Source organism: Monodon monoceros, unplaced genomic scaffold, assembly GCF_005190385.1.
Source record: "Monodon monoceros isolate NGI ecotype Baffin Bay Population unplaced genomic scaffold, NGI_Narwhal_1 Super_Scaffold_21, whole genome shotgun sequence".
Lineage (NCBI taxonomy): Eukaryota > Metazoa > Chordata > Mammalia > Artiodactyla > Monodontidae > Monodon > Monodon monoceros.
In genome coordinates, this window is record NW_021703778.1 from 172,875,202 (window position 1) to 172,899,081 (window position 23,880).

The 23,880-nt window shown below is 66.4% G+C and overlaps 1 protein-coding gene across 11 annotated transcripts; it reads left to right on the forward strand.

Annotated features, from left to right (window-relative positions):
* The first annotated feature begins 304 nt into the window (after nt 1–304).
* Nucleotides 305–23,880, forward strand: ASPG (asparaginase). Of its 11 annotated transcripts, none has more exons than XM_029238130.1 (17): nt 334–438; nt 1,089–4,706; nt 5,238–5,346; nt 5,966–6,086; nt 7,325–7,450; nt 8,943–9,026; nt 9,633–9,759; nt 13,100–13,212; nt 15,311–15,493; nt 15,590–15,703; nt 16,206–16,322; nt 17,665–17,760; nt 18,003–18,166; nt 20,579–20,665; nt 22,580–22,679; nt 23,025–23,105; nt 23,593–23,880. In XM_029238130.1, the coding sequence occupies exons 2-17, from the start codon at nt 4,637–4,639 to the stop codon at nt 23,656–23,658; spliced, it is 1,758 nt and encodes a 585-aa protein (XP_029093963.1). In that variant the 5' UTR covers nt 334–438; nt 1,089–4,636; the 3' UTR covers nt 23,659–23,880. The 11 variants fall into 11 exon arrangements, 7 of the variants coding, with proteins under 7 accessions (XP_029093961.1, XP_029093965.1, XP_029093967.1 ...); XM_029238131.1 differs by having other exon boundaries at nt 340–438; nt 4,622–4,706; XR_003795934.1 differs by lacking the exons at nt 1,089–4,706; nt 23,593–23,880 and adding an exon at nt 18,283–20,459 and having other exon boundaries at nt 305–438; nt 23,025–23,096.

The window sequence follows — 23,880 nt, forward strand, 5'->3', positions numbered from 1 at the left end:
ACTGTCCGTGAGGCACCTGGCCTTTGAGCCACAAGTCACAGCTACTCAAAACGCCCCGGCCCGCTGCACTGAAGTCGGATCGCCTGGGATCGCTCGGGACCTGTCCCCTATCCGCCCACCCGGGACCGGACCCGCCCCGCCCCTCCCCCTCCCCTCCCTCTCCCCCTCCCCCCATCCCGGGATAGGCCCCGACCCTCCGGCGAGTATCCGCCCCCAGGCAGGTCCCTCCACACCCCCCGCAGGTCCCTCCCTCCCCCGCCCCGCCCCCGGCAGGCTCCGCCCCTCCCCCCCGGCAGCCCTCTGCGCGCCCCGCCTGCCGTCAGTCCCCCCGGTCCCCGGTCCCCTGGCTCACGGGCATGGCGCGCGCGGCGGGGCCCGAGCGGCGGCTCCTGGCCATCTACACCGGAGGCACCATCGGCATGCGGAGCGAGCGCGGCGGTGAGTGGGTGCCGGCGCCCGGGCACCGCGGGTGGGGTGGGGGTCGTCCGCTCGCCCTTTGGCCTGTCGGGGGTCGCCAGGCCCCGCGGGGCCGCGCCCCTGACCCCGCCGCTCCCGGTGGGCGGTCAGCCCGCCCGGGGGCACAGCCTCTCCCCCGCGCTGTCGTCGGCTCCTCCCGGGGCCGAGCCTCGACCACCGTGGCGTCTGTCTGAGCGCCCTACCCCGCACAGACAAGCCGGTGGGCAGGTGTTCAGAGTCTGCCGACGCCCCTCACTGGGGACCACCGAGCGGCTGCAAGGCGACCCCAGCCGTTCCCCGCTGTTCCCGGCCCGGGCTCGGCCGGGCAGCGGGCACCAGACACCTTTGGGAAGTGTTCACGTGCACGAACAGTCCGGGCAGGTTGGGCGTTTCGTTTCTCTGCCCCTGTGACGTTGGCCTGAGTGGGTCCTCGAGGCAGTGACTGCTGGGCCGGGCGCTGAGCTCTGCGGGCCACTGGGGCAGGGGTGCCCCCAGGCCGGGCAGAGCACCTTTGGGCAGGGACCGGGTTTGGGGAGCCTGGGGCCCCGCAGGGGTGGGAAGAGGACTGTACACACCTCCAGAATGTTCCAGCGCTCCAGGGAGAGCGGACACTGTCTGTGCTCTCCACACAGGCCCCCCGGGCTCCCTCCCTGGCCCCAGGTGCCTGTCCGGGCTGTCCTCACACCTGGCCCTGGAGTGTCCCCCTACTCGGATCGTCTGCCAGCTCCATGGCGGGGGACGTGCCAGAGCTGCCCCGTGCTAACAGGACGGTCGCCTTTGCCCTTGGTCCTGGGGCCACTTCCCCAGCGCCCCCTCCTGGCCACCGTTTCCACTGAAGCAGCTATGCAGATGCCACTAGCACTTTCTCGCTCCAGCAACTGCTTCTGGGTCCTCTGGGCCTGTTCGTGCCATCCCCCGACACTGGCTGCCAATTCGCAGACGTCTCTTGAGGCCCACTCCGTGCTGGGCCCCAGGACTCAGACCCCCAAAGAGCCCTGTCCTGGAGGCGCTCAGGGATGGAGAGCATGGTTTCCACACCCCCTCACCCCCTCCCCCCCCCAGTTACTCCCCCTGGGCTGCTGGGGAGTCTGCCCAGTGCTGCCCCAGGGCTGGGGCAGACAGCGGGGAGTGGCTGGCCCTGTCTGCATCCCTGGACTGTCTGGGGCCCTGGCCCACCCCTGTCGCTGCCCCTCCAGGCTTGGCACCTGGCCAACTGTGATTGCTGAGATTCCATTGAGCTCGACTCATTGTTCTCCAGGGTCCAGGCTGCAGGGACAAGGTGGACTCTGACCTGGATCCCACCTGCACTGCGTCGTGTCCCCTCACAGCCCCCCACCTCCCCGGGGCCCCTTAGGCTCACTCTCCCAGGCGCTGCATTTTCCAGAGAGGATGTAAACTCCCACGTCTGGAAGGTGACCTGGAGACTGACTCTAGAAAGACGGGGTGTAGTGGGAGCGCCTTTCAGACAGGCAGGAGTCATCCACGAGACCTCAGGACAGCACCCCAGGCTGGGGACGGAGCCAGATGGATGGAGGAGCCAGGCCTGGGCCCGGTGGGCCGCCGTGCTCTGCCGGCCTCTGCCCTCTCTGAGCCCAGCTGGGGGCTGGGGGGACGCAGACACTCCAGGCCCTTCCTGCCCGGGGAATTCTGATCCGGAGGGCGGAGGGCATCAATGATTAACTCGCCTGGCACTGCTGATATGGGCTCCGGCCCACGAGGGGGTGGTGAGGGGCAGCCACAGCAAAGCTGTTTGGATTGTCGCTGTTGGGAGCCCTTCTGCGCCTGCTGGTAAACAGTGGCCTGCAGGGCACTTGGCGCCCCACACGTGAGCTCTGCCAAAGGTCAGGATGGTGGCAGGAGGGCAGAGGCCGTGGCAGCTAGGGACGCCCGTCACCCATCCCCTCTCTGAGTTTGGGGAAGATGTCACTGGTCAAGGGACATCGTGAATCCCAAATCAGCCGATCACCCCAAGCCCAAGGCCGAGCAGCATCACGGCTCAGGAGCCCTGACGCCCTGAGTGTCCCTCGTGGGCCTGGCTCCTGGCGGGCGTAGCAGGGTGAGTAGAGCCTCGGAGCCTGGCAGCTGAAGGTGCCAGGACATCCCAGGAGGCCACCGGAGGGCCTGGCAGCCAAGCCGCATCTGGAGGGGTGATGTCCATGGCTTCTTGCGCCCTTGGCCTAGACCCCCTTCCTGAGCGAGTTGCCACACGTTCACAAGTTCACTGTTTTATAGCCTGAGCTGTGCTGGGATGGCCCTTACAGATGAGTGGGTCTCGTGGAGCCGCTGCCAGTGACAGCTCCCTGCCTGCACGGCCTGGGGACAAGGCCCGGGCAGGACGGCTTCTGCTTCTATAGGGCCTGAAGCTTGGGGGCCCGTGCTAAGAAAGAGACTACAATTTACAAAATCAGAATTAGATGAGAAAGCAGGTGTTTATTTGTTTGTCTCGTTGTTGTTAGTTTTTTCGGCTGCACCGCGCAGCACGTGGGATCTTAGTTCCCTGACCAGGGCTCGAACCCATGCCCCCTGCGGTGGTCGTCTTAACCACTGGATTGCCAGGGAAGTCCCCTTGTTTTTGTTTTTTTTTGGGGGGGGGAACAGGTGTTTATTTAGAATGACGAAGGAAATCACAACAAACTGCTAGTTCTGAAAAGCCAAGAACATTCCAAATCCCAGAAAAATATGTTTTGTCCGCTGACTTCCTGAGCCTCCCTCAGGGCTGTTTCCCCCACACCTTTGGCTGATTGGTGTAATGACGTGTCGGCAGAATTTTGCACAGAGCGAATAGAACAGAAGGAGAGTTTAGCCTTCTCTTCGGCTGGTTTTGCCTGTCCACCCACACGCTCCCCAGGTGGGGACACCAGGGTCTAGGCCCCGTGGGGCTCGCTGGCCCTGCACCTTCCTGCCGCCCCGAGGCGTGGAGTGTCCCCGGAAGCCAGTGTCCCACCGTCCACTAGCAATAGCCTCGCTCTGGGTGGAGGTGACCGTGCACATCACCTGCCCCGTCAGTGGATCCCAGGTTTACATGGACACCCCAGTGCCACCCACTGGGAGGGCAGCTAGCGTGAAGAGTGGCGTGCGGGCTTCCTGCGGCTGTCCTGACCCATGACCACAAACGGGGGCCTAGAGCAGCAGAAGCATCTCTCGGGAGATGCTCCATCACTGCAGGCTGGTGTGTTCGTGTCTCTGCTCTGTCCTTACACAGCCTTCTCTGGGTGTCAACTCTCTTCTGTCTCTGTCTTACAAGGATGTGAGTGGTGGCACTCAGCACCCACCCGCATAAGCCAGCATCATCTCATCATCTCAGGACCCTAACTCAATCACGGCCTCAAAACCTTTGCATTTCAGGTCCTGGGGGTCAGGAGGGGACACCTTTTGGGGCCTGACGCAGAAGAGTGGGTGGCTCTGAGACTCCCTCAATGCCCAGGGTTTGGAGTTCAGGCCTCCTTGCTGTCAGGGCTGGCGAGTCCAGACCTTTGTGGAGGCAGGTGTGTGTCCTGGCCACACTTCAGGCATCTCGGGAGGGTGGCTGGGCTGGCAGTCACACACGGATGTCCCCTCTGTCTACTGAGCCCCGTCACTCCTGCAGCAAAGCATATGGAGCCCCTAAAGGGCGCTTCCTGGGTTGGGGGGCTGTTCAAGGTGCTCCCCCTTGGGTCTCCTTCTCTGGCTGGGGAGACGGCACCACGAAGATCCTTGGGCCAACACAACTGTGTTTACTGGGGGTTGGCAAGAGCTGGGCCTGGGATTTACTTGGGACAGTTTATTACGCGGCAGCAGGAGACTGATACACCGGGCAAAGGGTGAAGGCTGGGAGCAATGTTGTCGCCCAGGGTGACCACTGACCCTGGTCCTGAAGGTCTTACATGTTTCAGCCAAGGGTGCTTCTCGAGGGGGAACCCTGCTGTTCTCGCCTCTGTGTCCAGGTGTTCGACATAGCCAGGAGTGTGGGAGACGCCCAACAGAACCTCAGTGAGGGGTGCATATGCCCAGAGAAGTTTAGCCGACTTGACCAAGGTCACAGAGCTTGCAGGGAGCAGGGTGGGGCAAAAAGCCAGGGCCCCAGTGCAAAGATTCTTCTGGGAGCCTTTGCTGAGGAGTTGTTTGTTTCCAGGAAACACTTGTGACTTCTCAGGGTTTTCTTAGAACACACACCGTTTCTGCCCAGTGCCTCCTTAGATGCATGTTTCTGGACATGGAGGCTGCAGGCAGAGGGCCTGGGCTGGACCCTGAAGGTGTCACACACAGTCCAGGTAGGGAGAAACGGTAACAGGGAGCGTGTGGGAATGGCACCAGCATCTGGACATCAAGGAGGGCTTCCTGGAAGTGGTATCCTGAGCTGGGATGAAGCACCTGCTGGGTGAGAAGCGGAAAGGAGTAGAGGACTTCCAGGCAGAGCCAACAGCGTGTCCACGGGCAGAGCGGTGTGGATGTTCTGGGAAGTGGGGGAAGAAGAGTGGGCACATGTGTCCGAGTTGTGAGAGGGCCAGGGCCCCCTGAGCCTCGGTGGCGGAGCCCTGGGGCTGTCTGGGTGAGAGTAGCAGTCCCGACACTGGGCAGCTGCCCATCCTTGCCAGGGCCCGGGGCAGCTGCAGGCCCGTCTGCCCAGCCTCTGACTTCCCTGAGGGCCAGAGCTCACCCAGCCAGCTCCCAGCCCCCCACCCCTGCTGCCCAGCCCCCAGTGAGGAGGGAGGGGCCGGTGGTGGAGGGTGTGTGTGGAGGGGGCGGTACTGGTGGTGGCTACCAGCCTCTGACCCTGCCTCCCTGCCCGACCCCGCCTGCAGTGCTCGTCCCTGGCAAGGGCCTGGCCGCCGTTCTGAGGACACTGCCCATGTTCCACGATGAGGGGCATGCCCAGGCCTGTGGCCTCCCCGAGGACACCTTAGTGCTGCCGTGAGTGTCGGCTCCTCGGGGGTCCCGGGCAGGGACGATGGCCAGCTGTCATGGGGTGGGGGGCATCCTGAGACTGGCGCCTGCCAGGCTGTGGCTTCTCAGTGTGTCCATGGCGAGCTGCTAGAGGATGCTGTCCCCACGGGCTCCCACTTCGATGGCTCTAGAACTGACTACAGCCCCCTTTCAAGTGAGCCCCGTGGGGACTGAAGCCCATAGGAGAGGCAAGGGCTGGCCCCAGGTGCCCCGCCTTGTGAAGGTCCCTCTGTTTCCCAGCTTGTGGCCCAGGCTGTCCGCTGCTTTTCGCTGCTGGCCGGCTGAGCGGGGAGTTGCCCTCCCGGTCGCTTACCTCCCTCCTGCCAGCAGCCCTCCTCCCAGGGTCGTCCTGGCTCACCGAGGGGAGGGGACACTGCTCTGGAGCAACCTGGCCTGGCCTGTCCTTGGCCCCTCCCGGGACCACGGTCCTTGCTCCTGGGGCCTCGAGTGGAAGGGAGCCGGTGGGGATGCAGAGCCCACGGCCACGGCCCTGGGTGCGGGGGCCTGGCTGGGCAGAAGGGAACAGGGCCGCCGAGCGAGCAGGCAGGCGGGCGCAGAGTGCGAGCCTGCTGTCCACCTCCTGCAGGCCTGCCAGCCCCACCTGCCCCGACCAGAGGGTCATGTACACGGTGCTGGAGTGCCAGCCTCTCTTCGACTCCAGTGACATGACCATCACTGAGTGGGTTCAGATCGCCCAGACCATTGAGGTGAGGTGACGGGGGAGTGTGGGCGGGGCTGGGGCCAGGAGCCAAGTGGGTCGCACCTCAGCTGCAAGGCTCCCAAGGCCCTTTTACCTGCACCCGTGAGGGTGGGCATCGAGGGACCCCATTTCTCACCTTCCTCCCTTAAGAAAGCCCGCTCCCCACAGAAAGGCTTGTCGCACAGCCTGCCCCTTCCTGGCCGCAGGGCGCTGGCCCCAGTTCCACACTTGTCTCATTCTGCTGGGGCAGGACGGCTTCCGGGGCCTCACCCCTCTCACGGTGAGCGCCTGGGACCGCGTGCGGCCCTGGGCCCGGCCCTTGTGTCTCTGAATGTCCGTAGCCGTGCTCTGGGGCAGTGTCCCTGCTCTGTGGCCAGCAGCATCCTACAGTTGGGGCCCGACCACTTCTCTGAACGCCTAGGGCCGCTGTCCTGGCCGCAGAGGCCAGCCATGCGCAGATTCACTGTGTGGCCAGCAGAGGGCGCCCCAGCCCGCCACGTGGCTCGGCTCCCCTGCAGCTACGGGCCCAGCCTGGCTTGGTCTTTCAGTGGGCCGCGAGAGATGGTCCCCTGAGGTCCCCTTGCCTCCCGGGACAGTGCCCCTCGCAACCACAACCCAGGTCAGCTGCCCACTGAGGCCCAGACTTGGCTGCCCGCTAGGAGGTGGTGGCCGGGGCTGCATCCCTGCAGAGGTGGCCTGTGTGCCTGGAGGCACCTTCCCCATGTCCGCCTGTGGGCATCCTTTCCACCTCTCACATCACAGCCAGCTCCCAGCACTGGCTGTGCCTTGTGTCCGCACCTGGCCCTCCCACTGGACCGAGAGGCTGGCGGGCTTGCTCACCCCTCAGCCCCTGCTGCCCCAGGGGCAGTGGTCACTGAGCAAGGGGCCCTCCAGGAGCACCGAGCTGACCAGTGTGCTCGGGAGCCCAGACCGGGCATTGCACGGGGCAGACCTTCCCATCCTCAGATAAGAGTGTTCAGAGACCCCGACCTGAGTTCTCCCATGGGTTAGGGGTGTCACGGGGAGGCCCGAGGGGACGGGAGGAGGCTGTCCTGGGCGCGAGGAGAGCACAGGCGCCGGGACTCCAGGCAGAAGCTCCATTTCCAGCGCGCTTCCCCGGCCAGCGGTGACCCGGGTCCCACTGGCACCTCCCCGGGTCCCTCCAGCTGTATGTGGGGCCCTTACCTTCCTTTTCCTGGTGGCCCCGAAGGCCAGGCCTGCCTGAGCTTGCCGCCCCTCCTGCAGAGACACTACGGGCAGTACCATGGCTTTGTGGTCATCCATGGCACCGACACCATGGCCTTCGCCGCCTCCGTGCTCTCCTTCATGCTGGAAAACCTGCAGAAAACCGTCATCCTCACTGGTGCCCAGGTAACAACCCGGGCTGCCCAGTGGGCACAAGGTCCGGGCCTTCCTGAGGCCACAGGGCAGTTCAGCGCTGCTGGGGGCCCAGGTGGGTCCCCGGGCTCCTTGCTCGGTCCAGCAGCTCCCCGAGCTGGTTCCTGCTCTGCCTGAGCCGGCCAGCGCTGGTCAGTGCCCTGGTCCTGCCTGGTGCCAGCCCTGCCACCCTGGGGGTGGGTCCACAGCCTGCTGCCAGCCTTGTCCAGCTGCCCTCCTTTTGTCGCTGTCATCCTCTTCCCACTGTGGTTCCCACCGATGCCATCCCTGGGCACCTGGGCACATGCTACCCCCTCCTCTCTCACCCTGACCCAGCACAACCCCCAAAGCCAACAGGTGGAATATTCTAGAAAACTGCTGGATTTGAAGGGGGGTGGTGGGGGAAGCCTGGACCCCCGTCAGGGCCTGCGTCAGAGGCTGCCTGCGGTGGCGCCACGGGGCCAGCCCTCCCCAAGGCCCTGGAGAGCCTTCCCCGGGGTCAGAGGTCGGGAAATCCCGTTGCCAGGTGCTGACCCGGCTGCCTGCCCTGCTCTGTCCATGGTCCCCGCGGGTGTCACAGTGGGGCGGCCCCACTCAGGGGAGGCCCAGGGACGCACCGCACACACCCCATTGCTGCCGAGCACGTCCCACTCGGAGCTTGAGTGGAGGGATGGGGTGCAGGCTGACCCTGGCCCTTCCCAGACCCTCCTGAGCCCCTGGGTGTAGGTCGCCATCAGGCCTCTCCCAAGGGACGAAGGGGAGGGTTTTGAGCACTGCCGGCCCCGGGGAAGGATCACGCTCGTGCTCTTCTAACCCCCGCGCCGGCCCTGATGAAGCGTCCCTGTTATAACGCAGGGGAGACTGAGGCTCAAGGCGCGGGGCTGCTGGCCCACTGCCACACCCCTTCTGAGGACCCAGGACTGTGGCCCCAGGCCAGGGCTCATCCTCTGGAGGCCCTGGGCCCACCCCTGCCCAGCCGGCCCGTCTGCATACCCCTTTGTTGCCTTCCTGGGCAGGAGTGGTGGGGATCTGCGTACGGGTCAGCGTCAGCCCCGGGGGCACTGGCCCTCACGTAGACACGGGAGCAGGCCTGGGACCTGGCGCTCGGAGGTCCCGCGTGAGGCTTCTGGCCGTCGCGTCCACCCACGGTCAGCCCTTGGCCACCCGGTCCAGAACTGGCTGGGGCAGTGACGGAGCAGGGCCTCTGTGCCCCGGGGCCAGGGAGATGGGCTGGGCAGTGGCGGGTCCCTGGGCAGGAGCCCATCCGGCCGGCCTCCGGCAGCGGGCACTGGGGCCTGCGGGGAGCAGAGGGCGCTGGGGTGCAGGCCAGACTGGCATGCCCAGCAGGTGCAGCTCCCCGAGCAGCGGTCCCCACCGACCCGAGCCTGCCTGCCCCCTCTCCTGGACCCCTGCCCGGGCTCCGCACTGGCTCCCTCCTACACTGCCTGAGCCTCAGCCCCTCTCCTCTCCGTGGCCTCTCCTCCAGGTGCCCATCCACGCCCTGTGGAACGACGGCCGTGAGAACCTGCTGGGTGCCCTGCTGCTGGCTGGCCAGTACGTGATCCCCGAGGTACCTCCTCCTGCCTCCTTCCCGGGCTCCTGGGAACCCAGGCCCGGGGCTCGGGGTGTGGTGCTCAGGGGGACACACGGGGGCGCGTCTGGAAGGGTTTAAAGATCTGTCTTTCCCCTTGAACGTGAAGTACACCGTAGAGAAAATGGGAAAATAGAGAAGGCGGCAGGAGACAGTCACTGCCTCTCACCCCCCGAGACGTCTGCTGCTGGCAGTGTGGTGGATCTCTCCGGGTCACGTGCATATATATGTGGTTTACGTATATTTGTCTCATGCCTATGATATGGTGTATATTTGTTTACACCACGTGCATATGTACGTGTGCACGTTCCCATTAGTAGGTTGTACTGGTTTTGGAGCGGGCTCTTTTTCCTCTTCATCTCTCCTGGTCACGTGGTGACACAGGGAGGCATTTACAAGATCCCCCCTCACATCTCAGGGGACGGGGAGAGGAGCCCTGCGAGGGGGTCGCCCGCCCTGGGGAGGGGCTTCATGCAACGCCGTCAGGGCCTGTCTCACTGCCGAGGTGCCCAGCCCGCCCCACGCGAACAGCTCCTGAGCAGGGTGGGGGCTCCCCGGCGCTGAGCTGCTCCCCGCCCCCCGCAGGTCTGCCTGTTCTTCCAGAACCAGCTGTTTCGGGGCAACCGAGTGACCAAGGTGGACACGCGCAGGTTTGCGGCCTTCTGCTCCCCCAACCTGCCCCCTCTGGCCACCGTGGGCGCTGATGTCACAAGTAAGTGAGCAGGGGTCACGTCGTGCAGGGAGCTGCTGTGGGGACTGTGCGGGGCCTCCTGGGTGGGAGCGCACGGCTCGGGGTTCTGCCCTGGGCTGCGGAGAAGCCGGGGACTGGGGGGCGCTGCTCAGAGTGGGGAGGCCCCAGCAGGTAACCCCGGCTCGGAGCCGGGGGGCCATCCCGGGAGGGGCCACGTGGCCCCAGGCCCAGGAGTCCCTCAGTGACGGTCAGTGGCTCTGCCACTCGCCTCGGCCTCCCGGGGACGTGGTTCTCGTAGTGCGACCTCATCCTGGGGACTTTCAGGGATGTTTCAGGCCGCCCAGCCCCTGTCGTGGGGTTGCCCGACGCCTCCCGTGGGTGGTGGACCCTGAGCCCTCCCCCCGGGGGACCCCCGACGCCGGCCCTGGTGAGGAGCCGTCTCCAGCCCAGTCCTCGGCGAGCGCCGTGGGGTTGGTGCTCAGGCCTCACCCTACTCAGCCACCCTCAAGGCCGTGGAGACTCTCTCCACCCAGGATGTCCGCTCTCCTGTGTGTCTCCGGGGCCCCCCGCCCCCGCTCCGGGTCCGCCGTGGGCATGGCCAGCCCCTCCGCGAGGCGACGTGACGGCTTCACTCCGGTGGCCTTGCTGTCCGCCCGGTCCCTGCCGTCTACATGTTGCCCCCTCGCCCCCCGCACCGTGTCTCCTCCTGTGCCTTCGAGACGTGGGCATCCAGGCGTGGTGGTGGGCAGGACCTCTGCCAGGCAGTTGTGGGGCTACAGCAGGAGGAGGGAAGGACCATGCAGGGAGGCATTGCGGCCCCAAGCCCTGACTTCATTCTGGGGGTCTTACCCTGCATTTCCCTCCCCCTGCCCACCCACCCTGCTTGCCGGAGCGGCCTGGGGGTTGGTAAGGCCCAGAACGGTCGGTGCATCTAAGGTGTGTATAGCACGCCCGGGTTCTCGGGGCCAGAGTCAGGAAGGCTTCCTGGAGGAGGTGGCCCATGTGCTGGTACTGGCAGATGGATCGCTTCCTTGCTGTGGTGGGCAGTGGCGCTCAGCCCCTCCTGCCCTGGTGCCAGCCAGCCGAGGAAGGAGGAGTGGGCGGGAAGGAGGGGGCGGCCGCTGTGCAGGCCTCCCTCCCCCGTGGGGGCTGAGTCACACCTTCTCTGGGGCTCAGAGGGGAGCTCCCAGGACGCAGCCCACTGGCAGGTGCGGAGTTCACCCTGGATCCCCAGGCCCCTACCTGTGCCACGCCAAGCCCGCGCCGGCCTTGAGGTGCAGGGCACACTGGTGCAGGCTGGGCTGGGCGGCTGGCCGGGTGAGGGGCTGAGGCTGGCCCCGAGAGGAGAGGCCGCCCTTGGACCCCCAAGCCCGTGATCCCAGGAGGATTGTGTCCCCCCAGCCAGGGTGCCCGTGTGGTGTGTGAGGGTCCCGGGCTGGTCCCGGCACCTGGTGCTGAGAAACACCAGCCTCTGCCCGGGGTGTGTCCGGCGGGGCCCCTGGGGAGGCGGGGAGCTGGGGGCTGCCACCAGCACTGGGGCGGCCGGCGCCCTCTCACTGCTTTTTGTTGCGTTTTCCCTCCCCTCTGTGAGGTTGTCACAGACGAGGGGCTCGGGGCTCGGGGGGGGGGAGCTGTGCCGGGCAAGCGGGGGGTGGGGGGGTGGGTGCTGGCACCGCCCTTCCCCGAGTGGGTGAGGCACGTGCGGTCACACCTGGCCTCCAGGAGCCCCAGGTTCTCGCTGTGCAGAAGCCCTGGCCCCAGGGAGGGGGAGTCAGGCCGACAGGCTCAGGCCAGCGGGGTCCCAGCAGCTGAAGGGGACGCGGGACCCAGTGTCCCCTGTGCACGTGGGCTCCGCTGTGTGGCCCTGCAGTGGCAGTGTTAGGACCGAGCAGGGACGGTGGTCCTCACACCACCTTCCCTCCTCTCGGCCCCTCTGCGCATGGGGACAGCGGTCCCCTGGTGTCCAGTAGGCCCAGGTGGAAAGACTTGGGGTCCCATGGACTCTGAGGGGGATGGGCTGGCCGGGCAGGGCGGCGTGGGCCTGCTCTGTCTCCGTAAACCCCCCTCTGCAGCCATAACTCCTGGCTGGTGGCCTCGCTCCCACCCGCCGCCGTCTTATCTGCTCGCCCAGCTGGGGCCGGGGCCCGAAATTGAAGGACGCCTCTTGCTGCTGACGGCCGCCCTCCTCCCAAGCCCATCCCCCAGAGCCCCCGCGTCTCCCACCCTCCCAGCTCCCTGTGAAAGGGCAGCACGTGTCTGGAACGTTCCTCAGTTTATTATCATATGAGAATTGCTCTGGTGGAAACAGCAGGAGGCCCGCAGGCTTGCACCCCGCTCCACGCGACCGGGTTGGTGGAGGAGCCCTGGGCGGGGGCCCTGGAGCCCGCATTCCCCTCCGGGCTCCGCACCTGACTCTGGGCAGCCTTGGGCAAGGCCCTTTCCCTCCCTGGGCCTCAGTTTCCCTGGGCTGGACAATGGGGCCTCCTTGGTACCTGCTCCCTCAGCCCGGCCTCTGCTCGAGGCTGCCATGTGCGAGGGGCCGAGAGAATGGGACCCTGGGCTCAGCGCCGGGCTCCTGAGGGTCGAAGGCCAGGCCTGCCGCCCAGATGCCTGCCCCCTGCCCATGGCTGGAGCAGAAGGCCTGGGAGGCCTTTGGTCCCCGCAGAGCAGCAGCCTTTAGACCCACGGAGAGGCTGATCCTCTGGGGAGTTCTCGGCATGGCAGGCACTGACCCCACGGAACTGCCCCCTTCACGCTCCACGGGGCTTAGGAGCCGCCCTGGGCGTGGAGAGCGGGCTGGGCTCACGTTAGGCCTCTGAGACTTTGGCGTGAATGAGATGGAGGTTTTCTTTCCCCAAAGGTTAGGGATCCAGAAGACTCATTCATTCATTCATTCACTGACTTGCTAGGCCGTGGGCCAGGTTGGTGCCCAGTAAGGGGCTCGTGAGGCTGGCTGGTCAGAGGATGCCGCCCTGATTGCTCCTGGGACCCAGGATTGCAGGTTCCTGGTGATCCCCCAGCTCTGCCCCGTCTGCTGTGCTTCTTGCTGTTGCACGTGCCGTGCCCTCTGCCTGGAAGGCCCTTCCTCCACCTGCCCTTCCCCTCTCCTGCACTGGCGTGGCCTGCTGGGCTCTGGAGGCCTCTGTCCCTGCAGGGTCCTCTTCGGCCCCTGAACCCCACGCCTGCCACGGGGGCTGGCTCAGGCTGGAGCTGCGCCCCTCGCCTGAGCGAGCTGGGAGAGGGGGCAGGGGACGGGACTCCGGAGGCACCAGACAGAGACCGGGGGCTCCGGGGAGGCTGGGCCGGGACCGTGTCCTGCAGATGGCTGGAAGGTGTGTATTCGGTCCCTCTGTCCTCACAGTCAACTGGGAGCTGGTGCGGAAGGTCCGTGGGCAGGGCCGGCTGGTGGTGCACAGCAGCATGGAGCGTGACGTGGGCCTGCTGCGCCTCTACCCCGGGATCCCCGCCACCCTGGTAGGGACCCCGGCTCAGCCCCCACGGTGCCTGCCTCCTGTACCCCCTCCCCTCCCCACCTTCATGTCACTGGGACCTGCACCCCCTCCGCTGCCTTCTCAGCCCGTTCACCTTATTTGTGACCTGGGCTTGTCCCCGCGGATGTCACAGCACCGGGTTCCGAGGGCTCCTCTGAGGCTGAGGGAGTGTGGCCCTGGACTCTGCTCTTTCTTGTGGCCGCTCTGGTGGTCCCTGCCGTCCACCCCTTGGCCACCAGCTGTTCCTGGGGCGGACACAGCGCCTGCCTCCGTCCTGCCCAGTGAGTCAGGCCCAGATGCTGGGCTGCCAGTTGGATGGAGGGGTCTCGGGTAAAAGCGTCTCTGGGCATTTCTGGCACTGAGTGCGGGGCTGCAGGGGCTCAGAACACGCTTGCTTCAGTGCTGTGACCGGCAGGGCACTGCAGCCCCCTCTTCTACCCTACACACGTGGCTTCCCAGGTGTGTCGCTATACCTGGGGTGGCCTGGCATCGGGCTGCCTTTAACCTCTGGGCCACAGTCTGTGAACTGGAGCCTGCTCCCCTCCCAGGGCGCTGGGGACAGACTGGGCAGAGCCGCGTTGGGACCAGAAGGGTTTTGCTGGAGGCGCGCTCCAGTGAGGGCTGCCCTCAAAGATGAGGGTCGTCCCGGGGGCTGGTGGCTGGATCCCACGCACGGGTCTCACGTCGTATAGTAGCCAGAGGCCACTGCACGAGGCTGCCATCTTAAGTGGGGCTTAGCTGCACAGGCTCCTTCTGGGAAAGCATGCCGGCCTGTGAAGTCTTTCTAGAACATGCTGTAGCTGGGGGAGTGCAGAGCCATAAGCTGCGCCGAGCTCAGGCGGGGGGACGGGACCCCCAGGGCTTCGCTCGACGGGGACTTCTGGGCTGTCGGGGCAGGGCCCGCTGCTGGTGACCTAGTCTCCAGCGGCAGCGGGTCCTGGTCTCCAGTCTCCCCGTTCCCGGGTACCTGCCAGCAACAGGTCTGCTTTCACCTTTGGTCTCTACCTGGAGAAGCAGAGGGAGCCGATGGCAGTTCTGAGAGGCTCTGATGGGGGCACAGCCAGAGGGCTGGACGCCTGCTGCACATCCCAGCAGCTTGGCCTCTGGGCTCCCCCGTGTAGCAGGTTCAGGGACAGACAGTGCTCAGCCCTGGGGCCTCCGTGCTGACACAGGGCATGGCTGAGCTGGGCAACAGGTGTCCCCGCAGGGTGGACTCTGAGGGGACCATCCTTGTTCGAGGTAAACCCCAGGCCCTGTCCTCTTCTTCTTCTTTTTTTTTTTTAATTAATTAATTAATTTTTGCCTGTGTTGGGTCTTCGTTGCTGCACGTGGGCTTTCTCTAGTTGTGGCGAGCGGGGGCTGCTCTTCGTTGCGGTGTGTGGGCTTCCCATTGCGGTGGCTTCTCTTGTTGCAGAGCATGGGTTCTAGGAGCACGGGCTTCAGTAGTTGTGGCACTGCGGGCTCAGTAGTTGTGGCGTGCGGGTTCTAGAGCGCAGGCTCAGTAGTTGTGGCTCACGGGCTTAGTTGCTCCACAGCATGTTGGATCTTCCCGGACCGGGGCTCGAACCTGTGTCCCCTGCACTGGCAGGTGAACTCTTAACCACTGCGCCACCAGGGAAGCCCCCGTCCCCTGTCTTCCGAGTGGAGCCTTGCAGCCTTGTGGGATGTGCGGACAGCACCCTGGCCTAAGCAGAACCCTGCATGTGTGTTTAGCTGCAGGGCCCTTTCCCCACACACTGGCTTGCTGGGAGCATCACCTGTTGTGTGTCAGACGGGGCAGAGCTTTGGACCGGATGGAGGGGCCAGGGGCCGGGAGGGGCGGTGTGGTGGCCCAGCTGGGATGGGGGGCCCTTCACTCCGTGAGACCTTTGATGGCCCTTTCTCATCTCCAGCTGGCTCCTTGTGACCTCTGACCCATTTCCACGGTGTTTGTGGCCTTAACACTTAGAAGGGGACAAGGTTCCCTTTGGGGGGATGTGTTGGGGAGCGTGGTGGGCACCGAGGGTGCAGGGCCAGCCTGTTGGTCCCCATTGCTGGAGCAGGAAGCCAGGCCCCTCACCCTCGCCTCCTGGCCCCCGCAGGTCCGGGTCTTCCTGCAACCCCCCCTAAAGGGCGTGGTCATGGAAACCTTCGGATCGGGAAACGGGCCCACCAAGCCCGACCTGCTTCAGGAGCTGCGGGTGGCAGCTGAGCGAGGCCTAGTCATCGTCAACTGCACCCACTGCCTTCAGGGCGCCGTCACCTCAGACTATGGCGCTGGCACGGTGGGGCGGGGACACCGAGCCCTTGGGAGGGAGGGCAGGGGCAAGTCTGGCTGTGACCCCGTGCCCCATCGTCCGCCGGTGCCTCCGTTCCTGCAGGCCCTGGCGGGAGCCGGCACCATCTCAGGCTCCGACATGACATCGGAGGCGGCCCTGGCCAAGCTGTCGTATGTGCTTGGCCTGCCGGGGCTGAGCCTGGATGGCAGGAAGGAGGTGCGTGCCCCTCCGGCTGGGGACCCGGGCCCGCACTGGTGGGCGGTGGGGCCCAGTCCGGGGGATGTGTGCCTGGGTTTGGAAGGGGGGCGAGGACGGGGGGGCTCCCCCGAACGGTTGCCAACCCCAAGCCCGGGCACTGCCTGTCCTCACCTCGAGGAGCCCCAGGTCTGGCTTGGGCTGAGGATCCCCAAACTGCTCCCAGGGTATCCCCTCCCTCTTGCTTTTCAGGCTGGCCTCAGACACGGCTGTCCCCGGGCCCTGGGGCTGGGCAGAGGCCACAGGGGCCTGGGGAGACCCTGGGCTGGAGGGCTGGAGGGTGGGGCCGGCCTGGTGTGGGGATCTGCCTGGGGTTAGGCTCCGGCCTCAGGCATGGAGCCCGAGGGAGGAGTTTCAGGCCCTGGGCAGCCCTCTCCCGGGGCCTGGCCTGCGAGGTTGGTCTGGGCTGCTGGGTCCGGGCCCTGATGGAGCTGGCCCGGCTCTCCGTGTGTCCCCCCGGCAGCTGCTGGCCAGGGACCTGCGCGGGGAGATGACGCTGCCTGCCGTGGACGAGCTCCGGCCCTCTCTGCGGGGCAGCACGCTGGGCCGCGGGGTTGCCCAGCTCCTTAGTCTGAGCCAGGTACTGTCCAGCGTGGGCGAGGGGGTCTGGGCGGTGGGTCCCTGAGGGATGGGCTCCCGCCCCCTGGCATTTTGGTGCCAGGAGCAGAAAACCACCAGGCACGAACTGGTTCTGGGCTCGGGGCCACAGTGGGGAGGGTTTGCAGGGACTCGTGGGCCAGTGTGTGGGAAGGGGCCAGGCAGTCGAGAGGGGCCCTTGCAGCGTGCACACGGTGCTCAGAACGTGGCCGCTCACCCGGTGGGCAGCCGGGCCGGGCCTGCTGGCCCTGGTGCAGGGCCGCCTCGTGAGGGGGGCGCTCTCAGGCAGCATGGGCGCTCCGTCCGTCCTGCTGCTGGCGGGAGAGAGGTGTCTGCTCTGGGGTCTCCCCGGGAAGAGGGGCCAGGCTTGGAGCTCCTTCCCCTTCTCAGCCAGGGTGCCCAGGCCCAGGAAGGGACCGAGGACTTGCTTTAGGGCCTGGGATCTGAGATTTAAGCTGGGCCAGGCTCACGGGGGTGACTGGGGCCTCCTGGTGCCCCACCTTACCACTACCCCCGGCACTGGCCTCTGGGAGAAGTGTTCAGACCTGGTGCACCTGGCAGGAGACGGGCACTGTGTCCCGTTGCTGACCCGGGTCACACCACGTGCCTCAGTTTCCCCTCTGCAGAGTGAGGGTGGGAGAGTGGAGAGTGGCGGGAACTTAACCTGCTTGCCAGGGATGGGCAGCAGCCAGACGTGTGCGGCCTGTCGTCACAGTGGATGCCTCGGGCCTTAATGACTCCAGATCTCAGGCCCCGCCATGGTGCCTGGCGCGGGGATGCCTACGGGGGCCTCTGATGGGACCCCCAGCCGTCTGGCGCCTTGGGGAGCTGTTAGGCGACCCATGGAATTCCCAGCACGGGGTCCAGGCGTCCCTTCCTGCTGGGGAGGGCCAGGCACCCCTTCCCACCCTCCCCCAGGCAGGTGCCCTATGAGTTACCCCTGCCTCCTGGCCCGCAGGAGAGGCAGGCGAGGACATGGGTCTCAGCGGGCGGGTGGCAGGCCCCGGTCACACAGCTGATGGGACAGAGCCAGGTGTTGGCCTGTGTCCTGCCTGGACTTTGCTCCCAGGGCTGGGGGTCCCGAGTAGGCCTCGGGTGTGGTGCCTAGCCCCTTCCTTTTACCATGTTGAGACTTGAGGGGGCGCTGGACCCCATCCTGGGACTCACTGCCGACACGGTGCGTGGGCCAGCAGGGTTCCCACGGGCCCTGCGCCCCACCTCTGCCCACCTGTTCCCCTGCTCCTGGCCCTGCCCACTCCTGGGGGTGGTGAGGACCCCAGGAAGCGGCAGGGGTCCCAAGGTGCTGCGGCGCCCCCTCACCCCAGGAGGCTGAGGATGTGCGAGATGCCCTGGCACCCAGCCTGGCCTGCGCCGCGGCCCACGCCGGCGACCTGGAGGCCCTGCAGGCGCTTGCAGAGCTGGTGAGACCCCTGCCCGCCTTCGGGGACCAGCTCCAGCTGCACCAGGCCCCGGGGGGTGGGGCGCTGCCCAGATGTGGGCAGGACTGCCTGTCCCGGGGCTTGCTTACCTCCCTGCAGCCGAGGGGGGCACGTGGCTGTGTCAGGCCCCCCTTGGGTGCACCCCGACCCTGTCCCTTCCCTGTGGCCTTCCTGGCCCTGTCCGGCCTCCCCTCAGTGGGTGGTGATCCCTTGCACCGCCCCAGGGCAGTGACCTGAGCCTGGAGGACTTTGGTGGTCAAACTCCGCTGCACTCGGCTGCCCGAGGGGGCCAGGCTGGGGTGGTCACCATGCTGTTGCAGAGAGGGCTGGACGTGAACGCACGGGACAAGGATGGCCTCAGCCCGCTGCTGCTGGCCGTGAGGGGCAGGTACTGGGCTGGGGGGGTGGGCACTGTGGCGGATGTGCGGGCAGGGGTGCCGTGTGGGGCAGGGCCTGGACAGGAATGCCTCAGAGGGGGCCTTCAGTGTGCCTGTGGTCACACAGCATGCCCAGGCAAAGCCAGGTGGGACCAAGGACGCTTGCTTCCTGGAGCCTCACCCACCTCCAGCTGGGCCCTAGGCACTAGCGGTGACCTTGCCAGGTGTGAACAGGGCCCAGACTGGGAGGCCTGACTCTGGGCAGGGTGGTCAGGGAGGGCTTCCTGGAGGTGACCACCAAGCTGAGCCAGGCAGGCCCGGCAAGGCCCTGGCACGGAATTTCTAGAAAAGAAAAACGCTTACAGAGCACAAGGGGTCTCATGTGTGTTCCCTCCGTCCTCCACCTGAGGGGCTGGGGGTGGGGCAAGGGGAGAAACCCCCAACCCAGCACTGGGATGGAGCAGGTACAGAGCAGGTGACATAGTGCCAGACGTTGGGCTGGGTGAGCACAGGTCCCCAAGGGGGCAGGCTCAGCATGCATGCTAGTGGGGGGGGTCCCCCAAGCTGGCCCCATCCAACAAACCCTGGCTTTTTAGGGCAGGGCCCCAGCCTGGGTTTTATTGGGGGCCCCTGCCCAAGTGGAGAGTTGCAGAGCTGAGCTCTTGCTGAGGCCCGAGGGCCCTGGGCAGTCATTGTGGGCACCTGACGTCTGGTTCCTTCTAAGGAGGAGCAGAGGCCCCCTGCCCTGCAACCAAGGCCAGAGGCTGGGGCCCCCTGGAGGGGCCACCCTGTGTGCTCACCTGTGACGTGCACTGCAGGCTGGGGCGGCGGCACCTTGCAGGGCGGGTCGTGTGAGGATCGACGTGAAGGAAAACACACGAGCTGGTGATCACCACCCGGGAGCCGGGGTCACAGGCTCTGACCCCTTCCCTTGGGGTTGGGCCTGGCGGGCGGGCAGCCAGCCAGCCGAGGCTGGAGGAGCAGGCATCGGGGCTGGTGAACACCTGTACCCGTGTCCTCTGCTGGGGTGGCTGTCTCCTTGCCCTCCCAGGCCCGCCTGGCATCTCTCCGAGGGTCAGGCCTCTCCTGCTCTGACGGACAGTTGGAACTCACGGCGGATGGGCACGGTGGGGCCTGGTAGCCACTTGGCCCTGCATTCTAGGGGCTTACGTTGCTCCGAGGCCTGGAACTTTCTGGGAAGACCTAGGGGCAGGGGCGGGACCACTCTCCCACCTGTTTCCCCGTCCCCTGCCTGGCAGCTGGGAGGGGCATCACATACATGTGTGTGTGAGTGTGTGTGTGAGCGCACTGGTGAGCACGGGTGTGAGGGTGTGTCTGGGACACGGGGATCACAGGCCTTGCTTTCCATCTCTTGTAGTCTTGCTGTTTCCGAATGCAGAGCTGGTCTCAGTTTAGCGTCTGCCACAGGCCCCGGGCCCTCCCCAGGGGCTCTCGGCCTGCAGGACCCTGGGTTATTTCTGGGGGTCTCATGAGTCCTATGGAGAGCCCAGGCCACCAGACCGCTCGGCTCAGTCCTGGGCCAGGGCGCCTCACCCTTGGGGCAGTGGGCAGTGCGGTAGCCCCTCCCTCTCAGCCTCCTGGGAGCATCAAAGGGTTCTCAGAACAGGCGGGGGACCGAGGGGGAGGGCTTCACATGGGGTGTGCCCGTGGCGCCCAGGCCAGGTGATCTGGCTGGAGACTCTGCGGCTCACACTTGGGTGTGGGTGGCAGCATGGTGAGCTCACCCCGTCCTGGTCCCACCCGCTCGTCCCCAGCTGGCTGTCACGGCAGCTCCCTCGCCTCCCGAACCGGTCTCCCGGCTCACCCCCCAGCGGGCCCTGCTGTGCCCTGGAGGGGCTGGCCTCACCCTGGAGGGCTCCGGTGGGGGGGTGGGGGGGCCCCACTCTCCTCCCCAGCTCCCTAAAAGTGGGGTGACCATGCAGTTGATGGTACACCCCCAAACTCGGGGCTCTGTGCTCTCTGTTCCTGGGCTCGGAGCAGGTGCCTCGACACCCACAGGCCTCTGGGCCCTGCTCCGGGCCAGCCTGACGCCCATGTTCTTCCGTCAATGTCTCATGCCCACCCCATCCCCAAGGGCAGACTACCGGCCCAAGGGATTCCGTTTTCCCAGACTCGGCCCTGGCGGGTGTGAGCTCGGCAGGGAGGCTCCTCCAGTGTGGGCCGTCCGAAGGTGCCCAGAGCGGGGCCTCGGGGCCTTTGGCGGGGGTGCTGCGGACGGAGGTGCTGCACAGCCAGGGCTGACTGACCGCCCCCCCGGCGTGGCTCTGGGTGCTGGGGACCGAGGTGGGGTGGCCCTAGTCTGGGGAGGGTGGGTTCCTGGTCTTGGGCACAGGACAAGGCCCTGCTGGCGTCTCACAGAGGCTGCGGCGGGCAGGCGGTCACCACGCTGTTTCTCACGGCAGGCATCAGGGTGTCATTGGGCTGCTGCGGGCGGCTGGGGCCTGCCTGTCCCCCCAGGAACTGGAGGACTCGGGGACAGAGCTCTGCAGGTGAGGGTCGCAGGCGTACCTGTGCTTCCCAGGACGTGGGCTTCAGAGCGGGGAGAGCCCATCGTGCACCAGCTGGGCCCTTGGAGCACTTGAGGGTGGGGTTTGTTCCTAGAAGAGGGAGCAGTCCAGCAAGGGGGTGCGTGTGGGCGTGTGCGTGAGTGTGTGTGGGTAGAGGAGGGCCGTGGAGGGGTCGGCTGGGAGGGTGCCTGGGTGTGGGCTCGGGGGAGCCTGGGCTGCGTTTGGGGAGGTTGGGGGCACGGGGTGGGGGCAGGGCAGTCGGCAGCTCTCACGCGTGGCCGTGCTCCCCCGTGGGGAGGACACCAAGGCCCAGCAGCTGCCCTGCCCTGGTCGGCGTTCGGCTGCCAGCTGCCAGCAGGACTCTGACCTCAGCCGCTCTGAGTGACCACCAGGCAGACCTGGGGAGGCTGAGGCCCGGGAGGGGTGGTGGTAGGCTGGGCAGGGGGCAGGCAGCCTCCGCTCCTTCCTCCGTCCCCTGGGACCCTCCCCGTGGCGCTGCAGATGTTCTGTTGCTGGCTCCCCCCCACCCCGCCCTGCCCACCAGCCCCTCCTGTGTCCAGCCCGGGCTGCCCTGGGCAGGTCTGAGGCCTCGAGGAGGGGAGGGGCCGAGGGGGGGCAGGCTGGGGGCTGGAAGCGCCTTGGAAGTCAGAGCCCCCAGGCGTGGGCTGGGTGACAAGGGCGGTGTCTTAGACCGTGGCTGCTGTGGTGTGAGGAGGGGTGGCTGCCTGCTCTCCAGGAAGAGGACCTGAAGCTCTGGCCCCCTCGTCCCCACCGGCCAGCATCCCCCCACCCCCGAGCCTTGGAGGCCCCCGTCCTAGACACAGTGGGGTGGAGAGAGCCCACTGGCCCCAGCCTCAGCCCCTCCCTCCCTGGAGTGCAGCGTCCCTGGGGGGACGAATCCTGCTGGCTGACCTGCCTCTTCTCAGCACCGACAGGGCTAAGGCGGGCGGGGCTGGGGGGTGTCAGATGTGCGGGATGGTGGCGGGGCCCAGGCGGGGAGGGTCTTGGCTCTGAAGGGACTTCTGGGGTGATTTGGTTCAGAGCTGCACCCCAGGTGGGCCTCGATGGCTCCATTGACAGATGGGGAAACAGGCAGAGGGGGGAAGTGGCAGCCAGCTCCCACGGGAGTGGGTCATCCGACCTGAGCTGCTTGGCTGGATTTGTTGGGGGCCCTTGGCCAGCTCTTCCAGGAGGTGAGTGTGTGTGGGAACCAGCGTGAGAGGCCTGCAGGCAGATCTGGGGGCGGGGCGGGTGGTGGTGCCGTCAGCGTGATTCACCTCAGGGATGACCCAGCGCCGCTTCGGGGGCTGCTGCTGCCGTTTCCTGACCCAGAGGGAGTCCCTAGGGCCCCGTTGGGGGATGGCCCTTCTGCCCGGCAGTCCTGGCCAGCACACCTGGCTTGGACCCCTTCCCTGCCTGGTCCCAGGGTGAGAGCAAAGGGAGGATGCAGACGACCCCACGAGGGCCCGGGAGGTGCGCTGTGAGTCCCCCGCCACCTCCCTAGGGCAGGCAGGCCCAGGCCCCCTCCTAGCCAGGACCCCCCCATGCGGCCTGCCTCTGTGGGCCCCGCCAGGGAGAGCTGTGTTGTGAAATATGAAACTGGCGGGCGGCACTCAGCCGGTGGGGTGTGTGTGGTGTGCACGTGCACGCGTGTGCGTGCATCCTCACGCGTGTGCCTTCGTGTGTGCACCCTTGACCTGAGTCCCAGTCACCCCTGCTGGGTGAAACCAGACTCCAGGCCGTCAGCTGGCCCGCAGCGACTCCTGCGCTCCTGCCCCAGGGCTCGGGCACTGCTGGGTCAGCTGTTTGGGGCTGGCTTTGCAAAAGTGCCGGTGGGCAGATGGACGTGTGCCCGGTGGTCTCTGACGGCTCCCCGTCCTCCGCTCCCCCTCCCAGGCTGGCATCCAGGGCAGACTGTGAAGGCCTGCGGGCATGGTGGCAGGCAGGGGCCGACCTGAGGCAGCCGGGCTATGATGGGCGCAGCGCCCTGCATGTCGTGAGTGCCACCAGTGCCCTCTGAGGCCACCTCGTCCAGGAAGGCCTCCCTGACAGCTCCATTGGCTCCCGCTTCCCAAATGCCCAACTCCTGCTCTCCGGGTGGATGCACTTCATATGCGGGAACCACAGGGGTGGGAGGGCTGTCCCTTTTCCTGTCCCAGGTTCCCTCCCAGGGCCGAGACCTGTGGGGACAAGGGCAACGGAGGAGTCATGGGGTCCTTGGTACATGGGTGGGAGGGCAGCCTGGTGGGCCACTGGGGGTGGGAGGCGGGGTTCAGGGCCAGGTTGCTGGTCCGAATCCCTGAGGCAGCCCCTCCCGCATTCCCCTTCACCCACCCTGCAGGCAGAGGCAGCTGGGAACCTGGAAGTGGTGGCCCTTCTGCAGAGCCTTCAGGGTGGGGTTGGTGACCAGGCCCTGGGCCCAGTAAGTCCCCCACCCCCCTGTGGGGTTGGACCTGGTGGGGACTGTGTCCTGGGGACAGAACCGGTCTAAGTCAGTGGGGCCTGCAGAGCCCCTCCTGTGGGTGGGGCGCACCCTCTGTGGGAAGCTGCAAACTGCCTGGAGGGAGGGCCAACCCCAGACCCCCTGCTTCCGTCCTGTCAGGCCGCCCCATAGTGCACCCTGCCCCATGGCGCACCCTGCCGCGGCACTGGAGGCCCCAGCCATGGTCAAGAAGCTCCCCGAGCCTGGAGGGGGCCTGCCCGCCCTGCCCCGCCCCACCAGGACCAGCACCCACTGGGCTGGGTGGGCCAGGTTCCAGCTGACTCCCCACCCCCACCCCATCAGCTGGCCTTCCGGAAAACTCTCCAGGCTGGTTGGGTTTGCTCAGGTCCTTGGGTCCCTCCCCTGTGAAAGCCTGCTTCCCACTGACAGGTGCCCGGGCTTGTCTGTCTGCTCTGCCTCCATACAGTATCTGGGCCTCCACTCCTCTAGAGACCTCCCGTTGTCAGGAAGTGCTGCCTGGTGTCTAACCTGAAGCTGTCCTGCTGCAGCGTAAACCATTCCTTCCTGTTGAGACCTGCCGGAAGGATGACGGCAGGCCCACCCCCGCGGCTCTGACTGTGCTGTGCGCCCCCTTCCCCTGCCCCCCTCCTCGCTGCTGGAGCTGCTTCCCATTCTGTTTGCAGAATGCAGCCTAAAGGTCTTTGTTGGGTAGAGTGGCAATAAAATCTCTCCGAGGGCCATTCCCTCCCGAGAT